This window comes from Saccostrea echinata, unplaced genomic scaffold, assembly GCF_033153115.1.
Source record: "Saccostrea echinata isolate AGI-Se365-2 ecotype Australia unplaced genomic scaffold, CSIRO_AGI_Sech_v1 ptg000002l, whole genome shotgun sequence".
Lineage (NCBI taxonomy): Eukaryota > Metazoa > Mollusca > Bivalvia > Ostreida > Ostreidae > Saccostrea > Saccostrea echinata.
Genome location: NW_026889751.1, coordinates 9,854,497 through 9,875,642, shown reverse-complemented (window position 1 = coordinate 9,875,642; position 21,146 = coordinate 9,854,497). Strand labels below are relative to the sequence as shown.

The 21,146-nt window shown below is 33.8% G+C and overlaps 1 protein-coding gene across 2 annotated transcripts in view; it reads right to left on the bottom strand.

The window, feature by feature from the left end:
- The window catches only part of LOC133200172 (abnormal spindle-like microcephaly-associated protein homolog), a 28,948-nt gene extending 10,558 nt beyond the window's left edge, over window positions 1–18,390 (bottom strand). The window contains exons 1-13 of one of the 2 annotated variants that reach the window (XM_061335957.1): window positions 18,314–18,390; window positions 17,075–17,143; window positions 13,493–13,546; window positions 13,281–13,373; window positions 13,007–13,060; window positions 11,906–11,992; window positions 11,676–11,705; window positions 9,052–10,227; window positions 8,529–8,660; window positions 8,210–8,347; window positions 7,543–7,602; window positions 6,553–6,612; window positions 5,608–6,131 (exon numbers count right to left, since the gene is read on the bottom strand). In XM_061335957.1, coding sequence (XP_061191941.1) covers window positions 6,565–6,612; window positions 7,543–7,602; window positions 8,210–8,347; window positions 8,529–8,660; window positions 9,052–10,227; window positions 11,676–11,705; window positions 11,906–11,992; window positions 13,007–13,060; window positions 13,281–13,373; window positions 13,493–13,546; window positions 17,075–17,143; window positions 18,314–18,340 — 1,968 coding nt within the window. In that variant the 5' untranslated portion in view covers window positions 18,341–18,390 and the 3' untranslated portion in view covers window positions 5,608–6,131; window positions 6,553–6,564. Of the gene's footprint in view, window positions 1–5,607; window positions 6,132–6,552; window positions 6,613–7,542; window positions 7,603–8,209; window positions 8,348–8,528; window positions 8,661–9,051; window positions 10,228–11,675; window positions 11,706–11,905; window positions 11,993–13,006; window positions 13,061–13,280; window positions 13,374–13,492; window positions 13,547–17,074; window positions 17,144–18,313 lie in introns of those variants that run through there. The other variant, XM_061335948.1, reaches the window with a different exon arrangement.
- Window positions 18,391–21,146: the final 2,756 nt, after the last annotated feature.

Genomic DNA, 21,146 nt, shown 5'->3' with positions numbered 1-21,146 from the left:
AAGATTTTTTGAATATTGTTTTGGTTATTCTTTGACATTGCATTGTAAAACTTTGACCATTATTGTGACTTCAACTTTATCCTATGCAGGGGCAACGCCCTGTAGATCAATATGTCTAACATTGCATAAGATAAGATTTTTTTAAATTTGATCACATACATATACATACTCCTGTACAACATCCCTAGTGTTGGCCTAACCAAAGGGCAGCAAGAATCTACACTAGGAAGTGGGGTTTTGGTATATCAATTTTATCTTGGCCTTATTATTTCATTAGCAAATGTATAATCGTGTCATGACAATTGTTCTGATTTTCAAACCTTTCTCCCTGTATATTCCATACTGTAAATTTAGCTTTGACCCCCTTCCTATTTTTACCCAACACTGGTATTTGGGACAAACTTGAATCTACAGAAACACTACATGTATAAGGAAAATAATGCTTGCAAATCAGTAAGATTAATTTTTGATAAATTTTTTTAATTAAAAAAAATTCCTTTATTCATATGTCAAACTTTGACTCTTTTTTTGTGGTGCTGTCCTAGCCAAAGGGTGCATAACTTGAAGAAACTTGGGTCTTGACTACCATAGAAATTGAAAATATTCTCAAAAGTGTTTCCTGTACCAGCCTTATATAACATTGATCCACTCTAACCCCTATCGCCATGTGTAAAAATATTTAATAATGTGCTTCCTTTAGGAAGTTTTTACCAAAGTTTTGACTTAGATTAATAGTTCCATGGCTCTGAGAGGAAGTTCTTAAAATTTCACTGTTTTCTTATTATCTCCCCTTGGAAGACCATGAAGATTAAAATATCTATTTGGGGGTGGGTAGGGGGATTTGGGGCTTCTGTCTTGCAGTATGGTCAAATCCTTCCATGTGCATCCAATGCTACGTGCCTGATTTACTTGAGTCTTCTGTTTAAATGAGCTAAAAAATAACTATAAGAGCCTCGTGGTATTTCTAAGATGGCGTCCAATAACCTTGATATGGTCTATTCAACTATGCGTCTGGCACGAAAAAGCTAACACATATACGGACGGACAGACAGACGGATAAGAACGCCATACCATGCATCATTGCAAACCATGGTCAAACTGAAGGAGAGAGTTTTATGTGGATTCGCTTGAGACGATTCATAACCATGGCGTATTAGCCTACTATAAAAATATTATAAATGGAAGGTTCGTTCATATCATATAAATATACATATTTTAGCTTTCTTTCTACAGACATACGGATACGGTAATTTAAGAATCCCCCAACAAAAACTTCGTATGTAAGGAGAAGGGTGGGGGCACCAGCGTTTGTCATTTAGCCTATAAGCAATTGCATTTATGAAAACATTAGAGGTGATCAGAAGAGTTATTCATCTTCATACAGTTTATCTACATTTTCAACTGCACAGTACAAGGTAAAGGTAGAAAATACTACTTACCACAGTCTTAGACTTTCTGATACTTTCAAGCATTATGAATACGTCGATTTTCACGCAAACTAGAATTTTTCACACAACCTAGAACCTTCCTTTAGAAACAGAGTCGCTAAGGATATGATGATTTATGACATCGAGTACTGTGATGTCATTGTGACGTAACAGAAAGGGATGTAACAAAGTGAAATTCTCTCCCCCTTTTTATGATTTTTTAAAAGACACCATGAGCTAAGGGACAACCATTTGATTCTAAAGTGGGGGGGGGGGGGGTCCTGGCAATTTTTTTCCGATTCAGATAATATTTATTTTCATGTCGGTGAAGGACAAATTATTTATTTCCAAAATGATCGAGGACAGATTATTTATTTTCTTCTTCACTGAAAAAAGTCTGACAAGCAAACAAAAAAATATCATTAATTTTATTATTAGGTATCTTTATGAAATTATTTGTTTGCCCTCCCTCCTCTTCAGAATCAAATGGTCGTCCCCTAACTTTGTCCAAAAACATGAATTCCTAGCGTATTATACCTGCATACTGATACATGGTATCATTTCCCATTTTTATTTTATATAGACATACCGGTATATTGCCCCTCTACCGATACACGAATAAAAAATACAAACTTAAATAATTTTGAATCTTTTAAATAAACGGGGTACCCCGCTTTATGGGAGCTTTGTAGCATTATACGTACATGTAGTACAAAATAGACAAGTCGCAGGGAGATGATGTTATACATTCCTCTTCTATTTTCTATCCGGTCAAAATATTTTAGCTCTCCTGAGTTTACCCAAATCGATACGTTTTCTATCTATTTGTTTTTAAGGGGGGGGGGGGTATTTTGTTGAGTCATACTACTTATTTTTATGCCCCTGTAGGACAGATTAGTGAGATTACAATATATGTATTTCTTCATTTTTCCCAGGAAAAGTTGAGCAGAAAGCCACACACACACAAACACACACACAAATTCGACAATGAAGTCAACGAGAGAGAGAGGAGGGGGGAATATCTGAGAGCCAATTAGAGCGATATTTTACATGTTTTCAGCAAATTTTATGCGTGACTCATCGACTTTTTAGACAAATACACCCTAAAGATACTTAACTTTATGAACTTAATCTAAAATGTGTACCGGTAGCTAGCCTCTAAAGAGAGTATTCTTACAATCATACTATAATTAGAACTGTCAGATTCGAGGTATATTTTATGTACAAATAAGGAACATATAACTTACCATGGTCTTTCTAATGCTCTCAACATGCATACTGACTTTCCTACGATACATGTTTACGAACATGTATAGTGACGTCATAGAGGTCAATGTAATTGTAATGGTTTGGGCCGTGGATATCGATTTCACTTTTTATAATCTTAATGTACTACACTTTTATAAAGATATACTAGTATCTGATCTAATCACAGGTATAAAATATTCTATGCACATTATTCTTTTCCAATGTAACAAATTCCCATATACATGATCGAATATAATTTATTCTAATTAATTAGTTTAAAAGATTTAAATATTAGTACTTACATGTCTCTTTTTCTAGGAATTTGTCAGAATCATTTAAGGAATAAATTTAATAGATACCCGAATCATACTGTATAACCTGGGTTGGAGCAGTTTAAACAAGAGGCCCAAGGGCCACAACGCTCACCTGAGTAACTTTGGCCTTGCTGTTTTTCACCTGATTTCCTCGTAGTACTTATTGTGGCCCCACCCTACCCCCAGGGGTCATGATTTGAACAATTCAAAATCTACACTACACCAGAATGCTTCCACATAAGTTTCAGCTTTTCTGGCCCAGTGGTTCTTGAGAAGAAGATTTTTAAAGATTTTTTCTACATATTTCAAAGCAAAACTTGGATTCCCTGGCCCTGTCCTATCCCCTGGGGGTCATGATTTGAACACAATCTAGAATCTACACTAACCCAGATGTTTCCACATGAGTTTCAGCTTTTTTGGCCCAGTGGTTCTTGAGAAGAAGATTTTTAAAGATTTTACTACATATTTCAATGTAAAACTTGGATTCCCTATTGCGGCCCGCCCTACCCCTAGGGGTCATGATTTGAATAATTTAGAATTTACACCACCCCAGGATGCTTCCACATAATTTTCAGCCTTTCTGGCCCAGTGGTTCTTGAGAAGAAGATTTTTTAATGACTCCACCCAGTTTTTGTCTTTTCTTGATTATTTCCCCTTTGAAGGGGGCTTAGCCCTTCATTTTTACAATTTAAACATCCCTTTACCCAAGAATGCTTTATGCCAAGTTTGGTTAAAGTTGGTCCAGTGGTTCTTGAGAAGAAGTTGAAAATGTGAAAAGTTTACAGACGGACAGACAGACGGACGGACGGACAATGTTTAGCTTTCAGTTCAGGTGAGCTAAAAAGCGTAAACTGTTCCAACCCAGGTTACATAGTATAACCTAGGTAGCTATTAAATTCATTCCTTATCATTTAGTGTAGAAAATAAGACGATTTCTCCTTCAAAAATGCATTTACCGGTATATTGTACATATTTTATATGTAACGTCAAGCGGATTGATACGGTTTTGACGTAAGTCATCGTGACGTAGGCAACAGGTTATACGATATAAACTAATTTTTATCCAATCAAATGACGCGTTAAAATCAAAATTAAATTATATAGATGCAGATTTGAATAAATTGATGAAACTAAAGGACACCTTTCTCCAACTGTCCTCATGTCTTAGACTGTAAAATTCAAACTGAATAATGTTCACTCTTGACAATGTAAAACATCTTGACCAATAGATTGTAAGCATGCTTGTCAGTCAATGAATGTAAGTATCTGTGTGAAATGTATAGGTGGACATGAAGGGATGGGTGGTAATAACTTAATACCTTGTTGGTAATAGAAAGGCCTTAGTTTTTTTTATTTATTCAACTATTGTAAGGAGTTTATTTATAAATTTATCATTTGTTAAATTACTTATTAAAATACACATCAACTATATGGGCATAGAAATAAAGATAAGTCAATTAATAACATTATTAGTTGTGAATATACAGCAAGAGTTGTTGATATATCGAAAGATTATTAGCTAAGGTTGTGCCAATAAATGTATCAGTCAAATGTGCATATTCGCAACTGAGAATGTCATGGCAACGAACCCGAGGTGTACTTTGTATATACTTAACTTGTTTACATGTTAAGAGAAAATGTCAATTAATGAATATGTATGGGATTTTTTTTAATCTACGATACATATTTGAACAATACAAAACACACACACACACACACAAGAAGTATGTCCTCTTAAAGATAAATAGACTCATAGATTCTTTATAATCCTACCTTTCACGGTAGCTCAGTCGGTAGAGCACTCGCTCCGTGATCGGGAGGTTGCGAGTTTGAATCTCGGCCGCGACTGACCTAAGTCGATAAAAAAAAATGGGTAGCAACTGTTCCTTCGCCATGCGCTCGGCACTTTGAAGTGAAAGTTGTGGGACCTTCGGATGAAACCTTAAAAACGGAGCCACGGCAGGCGTTGGCACGATAAAGATCCCTCACTGCTCAATGGCCTTGAGTGCCGAGTAAAGGTCAAAATTTGAAGCCCTTCTACGGTATATGGTGACGTCTCTATATGAGTGAAAAGTTCTCGAATGGGACGTTAAACAACATACAATCAATCAATCATCTTCACAATCCTGGGTCACAACAAAATAAATATGCACTTGTCCGAACGTTATAGCTACAGGACACGTACATAGTCTTGGTCAAATATCACTTTTTAATCACAACTTTAAATTTTAGGACGTTTTTAAAGATAACTATATCCTTCAAACATATTATTAGTCGCCCGCGTGGCACAGTGGTTAGAGCATCTGCTCTAGAGTCGCGGCGTAAGGAGTTGATCCTTACGTCGCGGGTTCGAATCCCACTGCGGGACGTGGAGACCGGTCCTTCGGATGAGACCGTATAAACCGAGGTCCCGTGTCGCAGTAGGTGCTGGCACGAAAAAAATCCCTAACTGCTCAATGGCCGTAAGAGCCGAATATAGGACAAAATTTGCAGCTCTCCACCGGTAAGTGGTGACGTCTCCATATGAGTAAAAAATTCCGGAGATGGACGTTAAACAACTTACAAACAAACATATTATTATCGAAATTTATTACTAAAATCCAATACATGTATACAAATGTTGGTTTATTAAAACATATCAAATACAATATAGACAGATATATAAACTATAAGCAGAATTTTGACAGGAGAGGAAACGTTGCTCTTAACATCTCTAAATGGATGTATTTACAATTTCATGCTTTTAGACAGGGAAACCCTGGTTAAAATGGGTCTCCCTGAAAGGCCTAAAGTTCCGAAATCTTTGAAATAATTTTGCTCTGTTAACTCCATAAGAGATTTGTTTCGCTTGCCTCCTGACCAGAAAGAAAAGCCAAAGAACAATTTAGGATGACACTTTTGCAGCATATGTCTCTTGTCTATGAGGCTCACATTATATAAATTTAGGAAGAGTCAAAAGAAAGAAATAATTAATTTTTAGCCAAAAATAAAGAGAATCTGTAAAATAGCTCGGGTGTCCCCTCCTGGGCTTCAAATATTAATTACTTGATTAAATTAAGTTAAACATTTACAATTATTTCTTTAAAAACAAAATTAAATCAAAATAGCTCTCTTTAAATCTTGTTTGAAGTTGTCTTCTCATCTGAAAAAAAAATTTGAAAGATTGTCTATTAAAACAATTAAAAAAAATAACTATATATACTTGAGAGAGAGAGAGAGAGAGAGAGAGAGAGAGAGAGAGAGAGAGAGAAAGGGCATTAATTTAAAAAAAAAAACATATCTCCTCTGCCCAATGCAGTGTCAAAATTCTAAGAATGATAAAAATCATTACTTATGGCTGATTGACTGCCTTAAATTACTTCACTATTTAAACAGTGTTTGGATAATAAATTTATTGTAGGAACACCTATGTCATCATGAATGAATTATCACTTATTTTGATTGCCTACTTCCTATTTTTAAATAAGAATTAAAAAAACAAAAAAAAAAAAAAAACAGATAAAGAGCGAAGAAGGGAGATGTGATTAATATAAAAGCAGAGTTATAACATGTAGCATATTTACCTTTATTTATCCCTAGCAGCAAAAACAACGCTTGATCCACCTTCTACATCTCTTCATTCTCTGAAGTGTAGGGAGATGAATAACATATAATTTTGATTGTCAACTTCAACAAAACACAGATGTACAGATGTATATAATAAAATTTTACTTGACATCATAATTTGAATAGCTCTCCTGAGTAGTTGCATAGAATATAACAACTAAAAACCAATAGTTCAATTTCACTTGATGATCTTATTTATAGTACCTAAATCATTTTAAACAGGACATTGGGGACTTCTTAAATTGAATTTTTTTTTCTCCCTAGCAATGCTAAACAAATTGATTCCTAAATCTGAACATGTTTTTTTTCTTATAGAGATTTTAGAAAAGGTAGTTCTTCAACAGCAATGACGTTTGAACATCAACAACTTAATAGAATTGCTGTGTTGTAAGTGACCAAGAAAACATGAACTACTTAATATAGCAGTCCAATAATTAATATAGCAATCCAATAATTAATATAACACAGTCCAATAATTTTCCAGTGATATTTAAGCTGTTTCATAAGGATGGATAAAAGAAAAAGTAAATTTTATTACAAAATCAGTTGTTAAATGTAATAGTAAACTTTGTTTGAAGTTTTACATTTACATAGAATGAAACATACACCTGCATACAGTGTACTTTAAAGTCAAGATCTAGTAAATGACTTTAACTTTTTGGTGCTAGATCCATTATGACGTCATAATCAATTTCAAATTTTTATTCAACATATTCAAGACTGGTTTTCTTAATTTTTCATTGATTCAGAAACTGACAGTTTAAAATATGATTTTTTTTTGTCTTCTTTACCTACAAATTATGCCCCAAGACATCTTATTTGACAAAGCTAAAGTTATAAAGCATCAATAAAGGAATTTATTTCTCAGATTTGAGAAATCTGTAGGCATCTTTCATTTACTAGATCTTGACCTTAAACTTACAGAGTTAATATATCATTAAACATACCCCTAATTTCTTAGCTTTCACATTTTCTGGCTCAATGTTTTGCTCCATCTTCCCTTCCTCCTGAAATTTAAGAAATGTTAAACATTAAATGATACCCATAAGAATAGACTTTTTTTGCTGATAAGAATAACGAAATAATACAAATGTTGGGGTCCAGACATGATGTTTCAGCAGCTGAGACTGACAGAAATACAAAGTGATTCTAATTATATAAATCACCTGGAAAAAAATCTTTTGTTTTCATGAGGGAGCTGTATTTTCGACGCTTGAATTTGACTTTTGATCAAGTTACTTTAAAAATCTACAAGAATCTTATTCTAGCAACTCTCAAACAAGTAAAAAAAATATTCAAAATTTATGTTTAGAAATGGAAGTGATGGCACGACATATGATCACAACAATAACCTTCAAACAACAACAACCAACCAATCTTTTTTTTTATTTTTAATCCTGACTTTTCCTAAGTAATGTGCCTTACTCTTACCACCCTTTATTTATGTAATGAATATAACATCTTTTGGTAGAAAGGTTCCTAAGTCAAGTAATCATGTCACACAAAAGTTGTAATGAATGGATATACGATAATAATGGACACCTGCATCTTCATGGAAGACTCTATTAAGTATTAATTAAACTTTAACAGAATTACATTTAACATATATGTTACTTGTATTGTGGAGGCTCCTTGTTGTATTTCTTTATCATGGCTGATGTCTTCCCGCTTTAATGCTGCTGTTTCAGATACAGAAACGGACTCCTTGAGCTTCAGAAATCTTAAGCGGCACAATCTTCCCTTCATCCAGTTCTGCAATTAATCAATATTCAAACTTGTACTTTTTATGTAATGAACCATCAGTCTGATATACAATACATATCTAACTATTGCAAGATGACAACAAACCATATCATACAAAACCTTAACTGTGATATTTGAGAATGAAAATTTGATCCTGCAATTTCTAAAACAATTAAGTTATAACCCCTACTTGTATTATGAGGGCACCGTAGAGCTGTTTCTTGGCTTCACAAAGTGATTCATATTTTCTGTAGTCTCTCTGTATGGCTGTTGTTTTCCTGGTGAATTGTAGCAAGTATGTCTGCCGTTCTACCTCCTGATGCTACAAAAGATATGCATGTCTTACATTAGGAACAAAATGGAAAATATCTAACCAGCTAACTACAATTTGTTCCAACCGATTAACTTGTTCAATGTTGCAAAATACAAATTTGCATTAACCAGTTCTCCAACTGGACAACGCAAAAGGATGGACTGAAAACAGATAGCAACTTTAGGTCACCCGAGTCACTCATGGAAAATTTGAATGATCTATTGAAGATTTTGCAATTATCAACATTGTTCAGACTGATGCGTTGATCAACTTCTATACAAACTACTATCTTTCCTTTAAAATTTGTGTTTTATTAAAAGAATTTTCTAAAACATTCATGTGATTTTTTTTTATTTTTAATTACAGTTATGGCAAATAAAATATTTTTACTTGGTCTAACCTTGACAAGTTTGATGTGCAAGTGGTTTTTAAGAACCCTCTGTGTGATAGCTGCAGCTTCTTGAAGTTCCCTTAACCTCCTTCTGTCCATAAAACCATTAGAACCTGACTTGAGCAACACTATGGTCTGCTTCATTTCTTGGTACATACATCTTGTCTTGTATTCTCTATAATATACTTGAATAGTAAGAGCTGCTCCTTTAATGACCAAGAACTTTCTTCGATCTGTCTTTGTTAATCTACTTGCCCTGAAAGTTTTCTGACACAAAAGGACTGATTGTCTTAGTTTTGTGTACAATATGTACTGTTTTCTCCCTTTGTACCATGACTGAATTATTCTGGCACTTTCCTGTTTCAAGAACATCAATTTTCTAGTCTGTTTTCCTCTATAGCGCGACTGCATTGTCAAAGCTGCTTCACGGAGGGCCAAATATTGATGATGAACTAATCTTCCATGTAACTTAGCCCGATAGCGCCACTGACAAATCTCAGTATACTTCTTCAAAATCTGAAACTTCTGTAGAATAATTAACTTTCTGATCTCAGCCTGGATATGGATAATTGAAAGTTTTCTTTGTTTTGCTTGTTTTCTGGCAATCCAACCTCTAACAGCACTTTGAAGAAATATGACTGATTTTCTTGTCATCTGGTATTCTGTTTTAGCCCTGTCTCTTTGCATTATATTTTTGAACCACCTCTGTATTTTACAGACAGCCATCTTTTGGAGAAGAAACAGATCTCTCTGCATTTTCATGCGAAGTAATGTCTGCAGTTTTATGATTGCTCGCTTCTTTTGATTGTAGTTTTTCTGCTGAAGATGCCTTCTGTAGTGGGCTTGAATGGTGATGGCTGCACCCTTGGTAATTAAGAATTTCTCTCTTATTCTCGCTACACTCAATTTTCGACGAAATTGCCTCTGAATTCCAATTACAGTATCTTTCAGTCCTGCATATCTTCTCCGAGCGAGAAATTTTCTGATACCTGACTGTATCTTGACTATGGCTGCCCTCTCTTTCCTGTATTCACGATGCACCATGTAACCTCTAAAGCAAGCTTGAATCACAACTGCAGCTTCAGTCTTCTTCTGTGCCTGTTTCTTGTTAATGTATGCCCTAAATCGTCTTTGTATAATACACACTGACTGCTTGACTTTCATGAAATTCTTCTTGGCTTGAATCTGACGTATAAAAGATTGAAGTAGAATGACAGTTGCCTTTAGATGTTTAATTTTTTTTAGGTCCTGATACTTTCTGTAAAATGTCTGGATTGTAATTGCTGCTGCCTTAAAAATTAAATAAATCAGCAATTAAATGCAAAATGCAACAATTTAAATGTACAGTAAACATGCTTAATGTCAACCTTACAAACTACATGTATGTCTATTTGTTTTTTTCTTATCAATGTCAAAATAAATTTTTCATAAAAATGTCCTCAAATTAGAGATCAGTCCTTAGTCAAGGGGCCTCAATTAGAACAGCATATATCTATGACATGAGGATGCTTAATTACTGTAGAATCATCATTGTTTGCTGGAGAATATTTTTGTGGATTTCTTGGGTTCCCCTTACCTTTATTACTTACATCCCCATGATCTAAGATTTTGTCAATAAATAGATTAATTGAATCTTCTGTATATAAGTGTAACAAACAAAATGTCTTGGTGAACTTGTTTCCCATGAACATTGACACCTCCCACAAACTAGCCCCTCCACCCAACTACAATGATTCCACAGTATTTCATTGTAACTTCTCTGGTTTTCCAGAGAATCTTTTTAAATTAATAGATTTCTTGGGGGATATATACATGTATTCCATATCATATATGTTAAGCATTCCCCCACATCCTACTATAGACTCTTTTAGACTCTATTATTACCTGTATGTAAAAATTTGACTCTCATTTGTGACCCCACCTTTGCCTCAGGGTCATGATACCAATAAATTTAAAATGTTACTACATGATAATACTTATCAATTTGATTAATTGTTGCTCTATTGATCTTGAGAAGATTTTATTGACATTTTCTATACTGTATGCAAGGAAATTCCCCCCTCCCCCCCCCCCCATTTTATTGTATTAACCCTAATCTCAAGTGGGCGAATCATCTAAAATGGGGTTAGTTCAAAGAAGACAGCATATCTCTTCAACAATTTTTTTTCACAATTGTGTCTGGGCAGATTTAAATGAGACAAAATTGTTTGGAAGTACAGAAGACCGGAAAAAAAAATCATGGGGCAAAAAATTACCCCATTTTCAGCATGTTCCAATCTAAAACTTTGACCCCTAACATGTTCCCCCTCCTAACCCAAGGTGCCAAGAATTGAATCTTTACTATAGGAGAAAGCAACCAATTATGTACTGTCACAAAATTTTTGATCAGAAAAGCTCTTGAGTTCTTGGCTCAGGTGAGCTAAAAATGTAAAACAATACATATTTTGAAAATACCTTCAATCCTTTTGACAAATAAAAGTAAGCATGTTTCTCCAGAGAGGAAAAGGTTTTTTTTAAGTTTGAAAAGAGTGTAAAAATTAATTTTGGACGATGAAAAAAATACTAATGATCGGGCATTACTTTCAATAATACCATTAAATTTAAACAGAATCTGGATGAAACGTTAAACTCACTTCTTTTTTCTTGTACAAGTCTTCATCTCTCTTCAAAATAAAAAAAAAAGGCATGGCATTAAATTGAGCAACACCAATAAAGTTATATTTGGAAGATTACAGATGGTAAACTGTCATCTTTGGTACTTCATATAGCATTCTGTTCAGAAAATTAACAGATAGTTTACGGTTATATTTAGTACTTTTATATAGCTTTCTGTTTTCAATGTAATCAAAATCTGCATACTCACCAGCATTTCACCAATAATAAACTGCTTTAAATCCGGATGGTCTCGCAGTTCTTCCTTCAAACTTATTTTGATTCTTTCAAGAAGAATCTAGCCAAGAAAATATACAGATTCATTAATCAAAATTAAGACACAGTGGCTGAATCATATTCATATATGTTAAAAGATGAAATTTAAGGTCTATCATAACTCTGTTCACACATGTAAAAGTTTTGCTTTAATATTTATGATTTTGAAAAAAATCTAATTTATAATTTTAAAAAAATCAAACAATTTCAGCATACATTGCATAGCAAAATTTGAAAGAGAAGACATTTTAACAATTTAGATAAGAATATTAAAAATTTACAGTGACATTTTAAATTTTGTGGGGTTTAGATTTTGTTTGTTTGTTTTTTGGGGGGGAGGGGATTGGTATGAAGAGACATATGAACTTATGTTCTCCACGAAATGCAAAATTCAAAAATAAAACAACCAAGCTTTTCCTCAACCACTAAATTCAATCCCTGAATGAACCATTAATTTTTCTTCAAACCATGAAAATTTGATCCCACAAAAATATGTGATTTACAGTATCTCAATAAGAGTAATCTCTCTTATCAAACGATAGATGAACCTTAACTGTTTGACACTGTTTAAGGCTGGTACAATTTCAGTGTGTCTGCATATACTTGTATTGTAATATCGATATCATTATGAAATACATGTATAAAAAAAAATTTCATTTCTTAAATAAACTCTTTTCCTGGCCCTAAACCTCTCACTTTCAATAGTTTCTTTATTGAATACAAATGAAAACAACACATTTTGGGAAGAGAGAGTTCATATGAGCATGTCAATAATGTTTAACTAAACATTTATTAATTATTATTGTTTAAAATTAAACCAATTTTGAATAAGTTCCACATTTTTTAACAAACAAGCAGTTTAACGTACTACACATGCATAATTTTATTATCGTACACTAAATAATCAGTTTAACATGACACACAATAAGAAATAACAAGGAATGCAATTGTGTAAATTAATAAAAAAAAAATAATTAATTATATTTTTATGCATAAATAGTTAATTTCAACCTAGCATAACATTTTTTTTACGTACCACAGCCTTAATTTGAATTTGGTGCGGATCAAGAGTCCACTCTTCTCGACCATACTAAAATTCGTAAAAAAAAAAAAAAAAAAAAGGAACAATGACGTGTAAATAATTTGTTTGTTTATTTGGTTATTGTTTAACGTCCCTCTTGAGAATATTTTTTCACTCATATGGAGACGCCAAGTATAAATAATAAAAATAACATTGTTATAGATTTCCAGTAACTCGAGATTATCTGAATATTACGCATTTCCTTTTTGTTGTTACTAGTGATACTTACCCGAACGATTTTGAACAATGTTTCACTCACACTATCCCTTATGTCTTCAGGGAAAGTGTTCTTTTCCTCCTCAAAAATCTTCCAGAAAAGTTGCTGTAAGTTAGAAAAGGAGATGAAAAACAAGGTTTCTTTTTAAAAAAGAGTTCTGTTGATTACTTTGATTAAAGCCAGGACTGATGTGAAGAATATATGTACAATGATAATGTACAAACCTGGCATGATTCCCACATATGAGGTTTATCATCCTTTTTAGCTCCTTTTTTCAGCTAAGTTAGGAAAAAGATAACATGCCTTTAATTAAACTACAATCGTTAAATTTCATGTACATTTTGATTTATGATGTAAAGTTGTTAGTATATATGCTTCCTTTTGTATATCAAAATACTCAGTATTACTTAAGAAAAATATGCTTAAGATCCCCAAGTGACAGAATTGATATTTTATAAATCATATTCATAAAATATTGTATAATTATATACTTCCTAACATATTGTTATTAAAATTAGAAAGTCAAACGCTTTTTAAGGGAGTTTTCTTGGGAACTTTTTTTTTCATGTGGAAGGAGTTCAAATAAGAAATGCATGCAAATTTGCTTATCTTCTTTTTATAATGGCTTAAAAATTTTCCTACAATTATTAAAGTAATCATGCACAACAATTTTTTCAGACATCAGACAAAGAGTTAGCAGAGACTTAAACCTAATTTATCAAATTTGAAAATAAACCATTCAATGTTTTATTTAAATGCACATGGTTTACATTCATAAAAACTCTTGAAAAATTAACTCAACGTTTTCATTGAAAATTTATTATAACCTCAATAACCTGAATAAATGAAATTTAATCCCCTGTTTTTGTTCTAGAGTTATACCAATAATATTCATGCATAAAATTTTTAAAACGGCATTACTCCTTTAATTAAAGTTATAAACATAATTTGTTCATGTTAAAATTTTTTGAAGTGCAAATAGGTCACAATTCATATTATTTTTAGACTTCAAGGATTTTTCTCTTTTGATCAAAACATATCGAATACTATACTTAGTATTTATTTACAAAAATAAAGATAGGTCAAGTTTAACTGGCTTTTACTGAGAAAAAAGGCTTGTGTCACCATCATTTCTCTTCAGTATTTTAAATTTATTCTTTATTATAGTAAATATAAGAAATATAATAAATATAATAAAAATTGTTATTAGTAACAAGTACTGTAATAACTTATTACAGTACTTTTAGGTACATGTTCAAACCTTTCTAAGACCTAAAATAATTTGATCTGATATATATATTTTCTGTTTTAAAATTCTTGTTTGATTTTTTTTTTAAAGAAAAAGATTAATCATATAGCGTAATGACAATTAAGTTACCAATACTAGAGATGTACAATGATACCACCGCTCCTACTTACATGAATATAATGGCACTATATATGTCATAAGAATTCTGTAGAAGTCTTATAATTTAATTCGGTCAAATAGGAGTTGTGGATAAGCGATGTGTATCCCCGATGTCATATAAAGAGTGGCAGTGTCCATGAAAATCATATACGGTACCAATTTTGATGCACCAGATGCGCATTTCGACAAATTATGTCTCTTCGGTGATGCTCATGCCGAAAGGTTGGAAATCCAAATTATTTAAATAAAAAAAAGACTTTGAAGAGCTGAAAAAAGTACCAAAGACTGGAGCCAAATAGTCGAAGGATCAGAGCTATGCATGAGGGAGATAATTAATTTTGAAATAAATTTCTAAATTTTACCACAGCAATTGAATTTATATCCGTATTTTTAAACTAGTACCGAAGTACTAGGCTACTTGGCTGTAGAGACCCTTGGGGACTAACAGTCCACCAGCAGAGGCCTCGACACATGTTCTGCTATGGAAAACCCCAAATATCTGTCCGATCTAAATGTAAACAAGAATAGATATGGGTTACCCCATATCCAAGATATTCGACTTTTAATTTATTCGAATTTTCATTGTGCTCAGATGATTTCTAATAAAAAAAAAGAAGTATTTACTGACAAAACCTCAGAGATACTCAAGCTGTAGAAAGTCATAATAAAAGTGCCATAAATATCCTAAAACGACAAAATATTTAGGCTACTGAGTTTCAACATCTTTTGTTGAATAAAATATGCATGTACTAGGAAACAAACTGCATGTTCATATATAACGTTAGATGTAGATGCATGTAGTGACTATCACAAAGTCGCTAAAAATAGTTTTAATTTCACATAGAACATAGACTAAATATAATTAATCGTATAATTTTAAAAATGTATTTAACACCTCGTTCATTTTCAGGAATATTTAAACCAAATAGCATGTTACAGGCCTGTAGCAACGTTTTCAAAGTGAAGGGGGGGGGGGAGCTCCGAAAAAAATCCCGCGTACTATATGGGCCTGTGCTACATGTGTACCATCTAACTTTCCAATGATATAATCTTCTGTAAAAAAAAAAAAATTCAAATCAAGTTCAAGCCGTTATGGATTATCAAAGATAGCCCATTTTTTTTAAATAGCAAAACTATAGATCTATCAAGGATAGATTTTAATTTATTTTTTAATTTTGTGCTATTAAATTACTATCACCCATAGTATAGGCAGATGTTAAAGATGGTCAACATGTCACCTTTTAGAACGAATGAACTTGTAATCAATGAACTTGTCCAGAGATGCATTGACGGCCGTTGTTAAACGCAAAGGAAAGCGCGAGATCGGTTGCGGCTATGGAGCATCACTGAATATTCCTTCGTCATAGGATAGAATCCGACATTTAACACTTAATATAGATTTTGAATATACAGATGTTTTGAAGATAAACTTAGTATATTTTCGTGTTTTTAAACTGAGTAGATCGATGACCTAGTCTCGTTTTAGATAACTCAGCCCCTCTAGCCCAATTTAGGGCTTGAGTAAAAAACCTGCACTTCTTATGAAACTGGTGTATAGTTCTAAACTTCTTCATTTCCGTAGCAAATACTGATACCCAGTCTACGTGATCTAAGCGTCTCTAGCAAACGGTGCACACACCTGTGCTTGCAAGACCAAATAGCCTAGGTCTACACACGTGCGAAGATCCTTTCAGACGAGCTCGGAACATTACCTTGCTTTGCCGAGAGGTTACGATTGCAGGTGTTTAACCATAATAACCATTCCGTTATTCATTAAAAGAGAGAAAAAAAACCACACAGTTAATGATTAACATATATCCATTCAAAAGAAATTATAAGGCAATGAACGAACAATAATAATGACAGTAATATAACTGGTGAAAAGATTTATCATTATCAATCGAAGTATGACCTATATATTTTCGGGAAAAAGACTGAGGAGGCAGCGAGCGTAGGAATATGAAAACTTTTTATTTGCTTTTCCGGGGAAAAGATGATTTTCTTAAAATCTTTTTACGTTAATTTTGTTTTCTTTAACGTATTAAATATACATCATTATTCTTAACATTTGTTGTAATCTTGTATCTACTGATCATGAATGGAACTATTTTCGTCGGAGCAATTGTGTGAAGAGTACCTGACTTTAGTAATATATCTTGAATAGATAATATGCACTGATCGAATATATTAAATAGGAGGTGCAAAATGGCATTATGTATAAAAAAAAAATTCTGTGAGCAGTATTAAGTTTTATTCAGTGGTATAGGAGATAGGTACCCTCAAGTGTAACAGAAGTATGGACAACAGGACGGACATCTCCATCACTATACACCCCCAACTCTTCGAGCGGGGGTATAAAATTGGAATAGACATCCCAGTGCAACATGAAATATCTTACCATGTCAAATACTTTCTGGAGTTCTGCAAGAACCTCTTCATATATATTGATAAATTTTTCTTTTACCAACTGAAAAAGAGATAGCAAATTGACATTAAATACACAATGTTGCTATAGACAATACTTACAACTCACTGTTTATGATTAATCCCCCCCCCCCACCTTCAAACAAACTTGAATCTACATAAACACTGTACTGTTGTCAAGTATATTAAGGAAATACTTGCAAATAATTTCAGCTCTTTTTATTTTGATAATTATTTTTTTAAATTAAAAAAAAAAATCCCTTTTTCATATATCAAACTTTGGCTCTTTTGTGATCCTGTCCTAGCCCTGGGGTCCATGACTTAAAGAAACTTGAAAGGTTTTTTTCCTATACCAGCCTGGTTTATTTCAATGTATAACTCAAACCTCGATGGCCATGTGTAAAAATATGTATTAATTTGCTTCATTTAGGAAGTTGTTACCCAAGTTTTCTCTTTAATAGTTCCATGGTTCTATGAAGAAGTTCTTAAAAGTCCATTATTTCCTAATTATCTCCCCTTGGAGGTTTAGCTGCTGTACATAGGACTATGAACATAACAATCTTAATTTATAGGCACATATCTAATGGGGGTAGGGCCGTTGACACTTTTTTCTTTACTTTTTTTGCAGTATGGTCAAATCCTTCCATGTGCATCCAATGCTACATGTACATGCCTGATTTACTCGAGTCTTCTGCTTGGATGAGCTAAATCATAACTAAGTGCACTGCCTCGGCAAACACATCCATTAGGCCTACACAAGATGACAAAATATGAGCCTTATGGTATTTTGAATTCAGTCAAGCGTCTACCACGAAAAAGCTAACATGTATACATACAAACAGACAGACGGATAAGAACACCATACCATGCATCATTGCAAACCACGGCTAAACTGTAGGAGAGAGAGAGAGCTATATATATGCGGACTCCGGACCGTGGCTTGAGATGATGCAGACCATGGCGTATTAAAATAATATAATAGCCCCCCTAATGTAGGGTTAATTTCTACAGAAAGACGGATACTGTAATTTAAGAATCCCTCAACAAAAACTTTGTATGTAAGGGGAAGGTGGAGGCACAAGTTTGTCATTTTGTTAGGAACAACACTCATAACAACTTTTGGCCTAGATGTGATCAGAAGAGCTAATCATCTTCATACTTGTCTATATTTTCAAGTGCACAGTACAAGGTAAACGTAAAAAATACTACTTACCACAGTCTTTCTGATACTTTCAAGCATTATGAATGTGTCGATTTTCACACAAACTAGCACTTTTCACACAAACTAGGTCTAGAACTTTCCTTTACAAAGTCGCCAAGGTTATGATGTTTTATGACGTCGAGTACTGTGATGTCATTGTGACGTAACAGATACGTATGTTCCCTCCCCTTTTATGAATTTATACGCTAACTTTGTCAAAATAGATGAATTCCTAGCGTATCATACCTTCATCCTGATATATGATATTATAATTATTATTTAAGGGAGATACAGCTTTGTGGCATTAATCGTAGTACACAAGAGACAAGTCGCAGGGTGATGAAGTTGAACAGCAAGCAGAGAGAGAGAGAGAGAGAGAGAGAGAGAATTGGTATCAGATTTTACTACATTCAGGGAATAAAGAAGAGTGTTAATATAAGGTTTAACTGTCTGGGGTTTTTTTATCCTTTTTTTTCACACTATACAGATTTTATTCCTGAGATAACGAATCATGCAAAGAGATAATGAAGGAATTAGATGAACGATAGCAGCTTAAAAGGGGAGGGGATGTAGACTAATATAAAACCTTAAGGGTATCTGGGACCGCAGTGGGTCCAACCCTCCAAGCCCACGGAAGTCCCTTTGTTCTTTATATAAACTTATATAAGACAGACTCTGCGTAAATATAGTACAGCAGACACTAAGATTAGTAGGATCTTCGTACATATAATGACTGAATATATATAAAAAAAACAAAATGAGTGAGGTGGATCGGAAGGGTAGAGGTTCCCCACCATCCCAGGGGGAAAGGGGGGGGGGGTAATTTAGAGTTTAATTGTAAAGGTCATCGGTACCTAGACCTAACGCATTATGTCTTTGCTTGTAGTTTTCTAAGCGACACTCTTTCCCATGCATGCTCCGTTGCATGTCCCAGTAACACTTATATTACGAAATTTCTGGAATTCCTCTACACACCATTATTTAAAACAACATTTAAATTTAAAGAACGATGAACTTTCATAGAGAAATTACACAGTGCCATTATGTAAATGTACAATTACGAGATGATTTTCTCGTAATTACTTAATATTTTTTCGTAATTATGAGATCTTTTCATTGTAATTTTGAGGTAATTATCTCGATCTTACGAGATAGTGGCATGCGCGGATCTAGAGGGGGAGCGGAGCGTTCCCTGGAATTTGTGGAGTTATCAAAATGTACGTAGTAAAGATACAAAATAAAATGACCTCTAGAAAACGCGAACCCTTGTTAAGTTGGTCAGAAGAACCATAAAAATAAAGTTTAAGAAGTTAATGATTTAGTTTAAATGAAAATAAAAATAATTCTAAGTTTCTCAAAGTCATGTACACATATATCATATATGTCTCTGGTCTACCCAAGATGACAAAGTATGAGGACTCTTATGAGCCTTATATGGTATTTTGAATTCAGTCATGCGTCTACCACGAAAAAGCTAACAGGTATACAGACAGAGAGACGGATAAGAACGCCATACCATGCATCGTTGCAAACCACGGCCAAACTGTAGGAGAGAGAGCTAGGCCTCCGGACCGTGGCTTGAGACGATGCATACCATGGCGTATTAAAATAATATAGGCCCCCTAATGGAGGGTTCATTTCTACAGTACAGACAGACGGATACTGTAATTTAAGAATCCCTCAACAAAAACTTCGTATGTAAGGGGAAAGTGGGGGCATAAGTTTGTCATTTTGTAAGCAACAACATTCATAAAAACATTAGGCCTGGCCTAGACGTGATCAGAAGAGCTAATCATCTTCATACTTGTCTATATTTTCAAGTGCACAGTACAAGGTAAACGTAAAAAATATTACTTACCACAGTCTTTCTGATACTTTCAAGCATTATGAATGTGTCGATTTTCACACAAACTAGCACTTTTCACACAAACTAGGCCTAGAACTTTCCTTTACAAAGTCGCCAAGGTTGTGATGTTTTATGACGTCGAGTACTGTGATGTCATTGTGACGTAACAGATGTTCCCTCTCCCTTTTAAGCTTACTTTGTCAAAATGGCGTATCATACCTTCATCCTGATATATGATATTATTTCCCATTTTTGTGAATAAACGGGGTGACCCGTTTTAAGGGAGATACAGCTTTGTGGCATTAATCGTAATACACAAGATACAAGTCGCAGGGTGATGATGTTGATTAGCATGCCGAGAGAGAGAGAGAGAGAGAGAGAGAGAATTGGTATCAGATTTTACTACATTCAGAGAATAAAGAAGAGTGTTAATAAGGATTAACTGTCTGGGTTTTTTTAAACACACTATACAAATTTTATTCCTGAGATAACGAATCATGCAAAGAGATAATGAAGGAAGTAGATGAAAGATAGCAGCCTAAAAGGGGAGGGGAAGTAGACTAATAAAACCTTAAGGGTATCTGGGACCGCAGTGGGTCCAACCCTCCAAGCCCACGGAAGTCCCTTTGTTCTTTATATAAAGTATTTTCATTGCAAAATTCAGCATAGCTGTATTTTTGGTGGGGGGGGGGGGGGGAGGGGGGGGTTACAAACTGGTGTGATATAAGTGTTTAAATTATAGTTTCTCATAATTATACAGTATTTTTTTTTTCGATCAACAGACGTTTACTTGGTGTATTTTAACAAATATAGTACACGATCTTCCCTTTGGATGTTAGAAAAACTGGTATAAGACAGACTCTGCGTAAATATAGTATAGCAGACACTAAGATTAGAAGGATCTTCGTAATATAATCTAAAACAAAATGACTGAGGGGGATCGGAAGGGTAGAGGATCCCCACCATCACGGGGGAAAGGAGGGTTTAATTTAGAGTTTA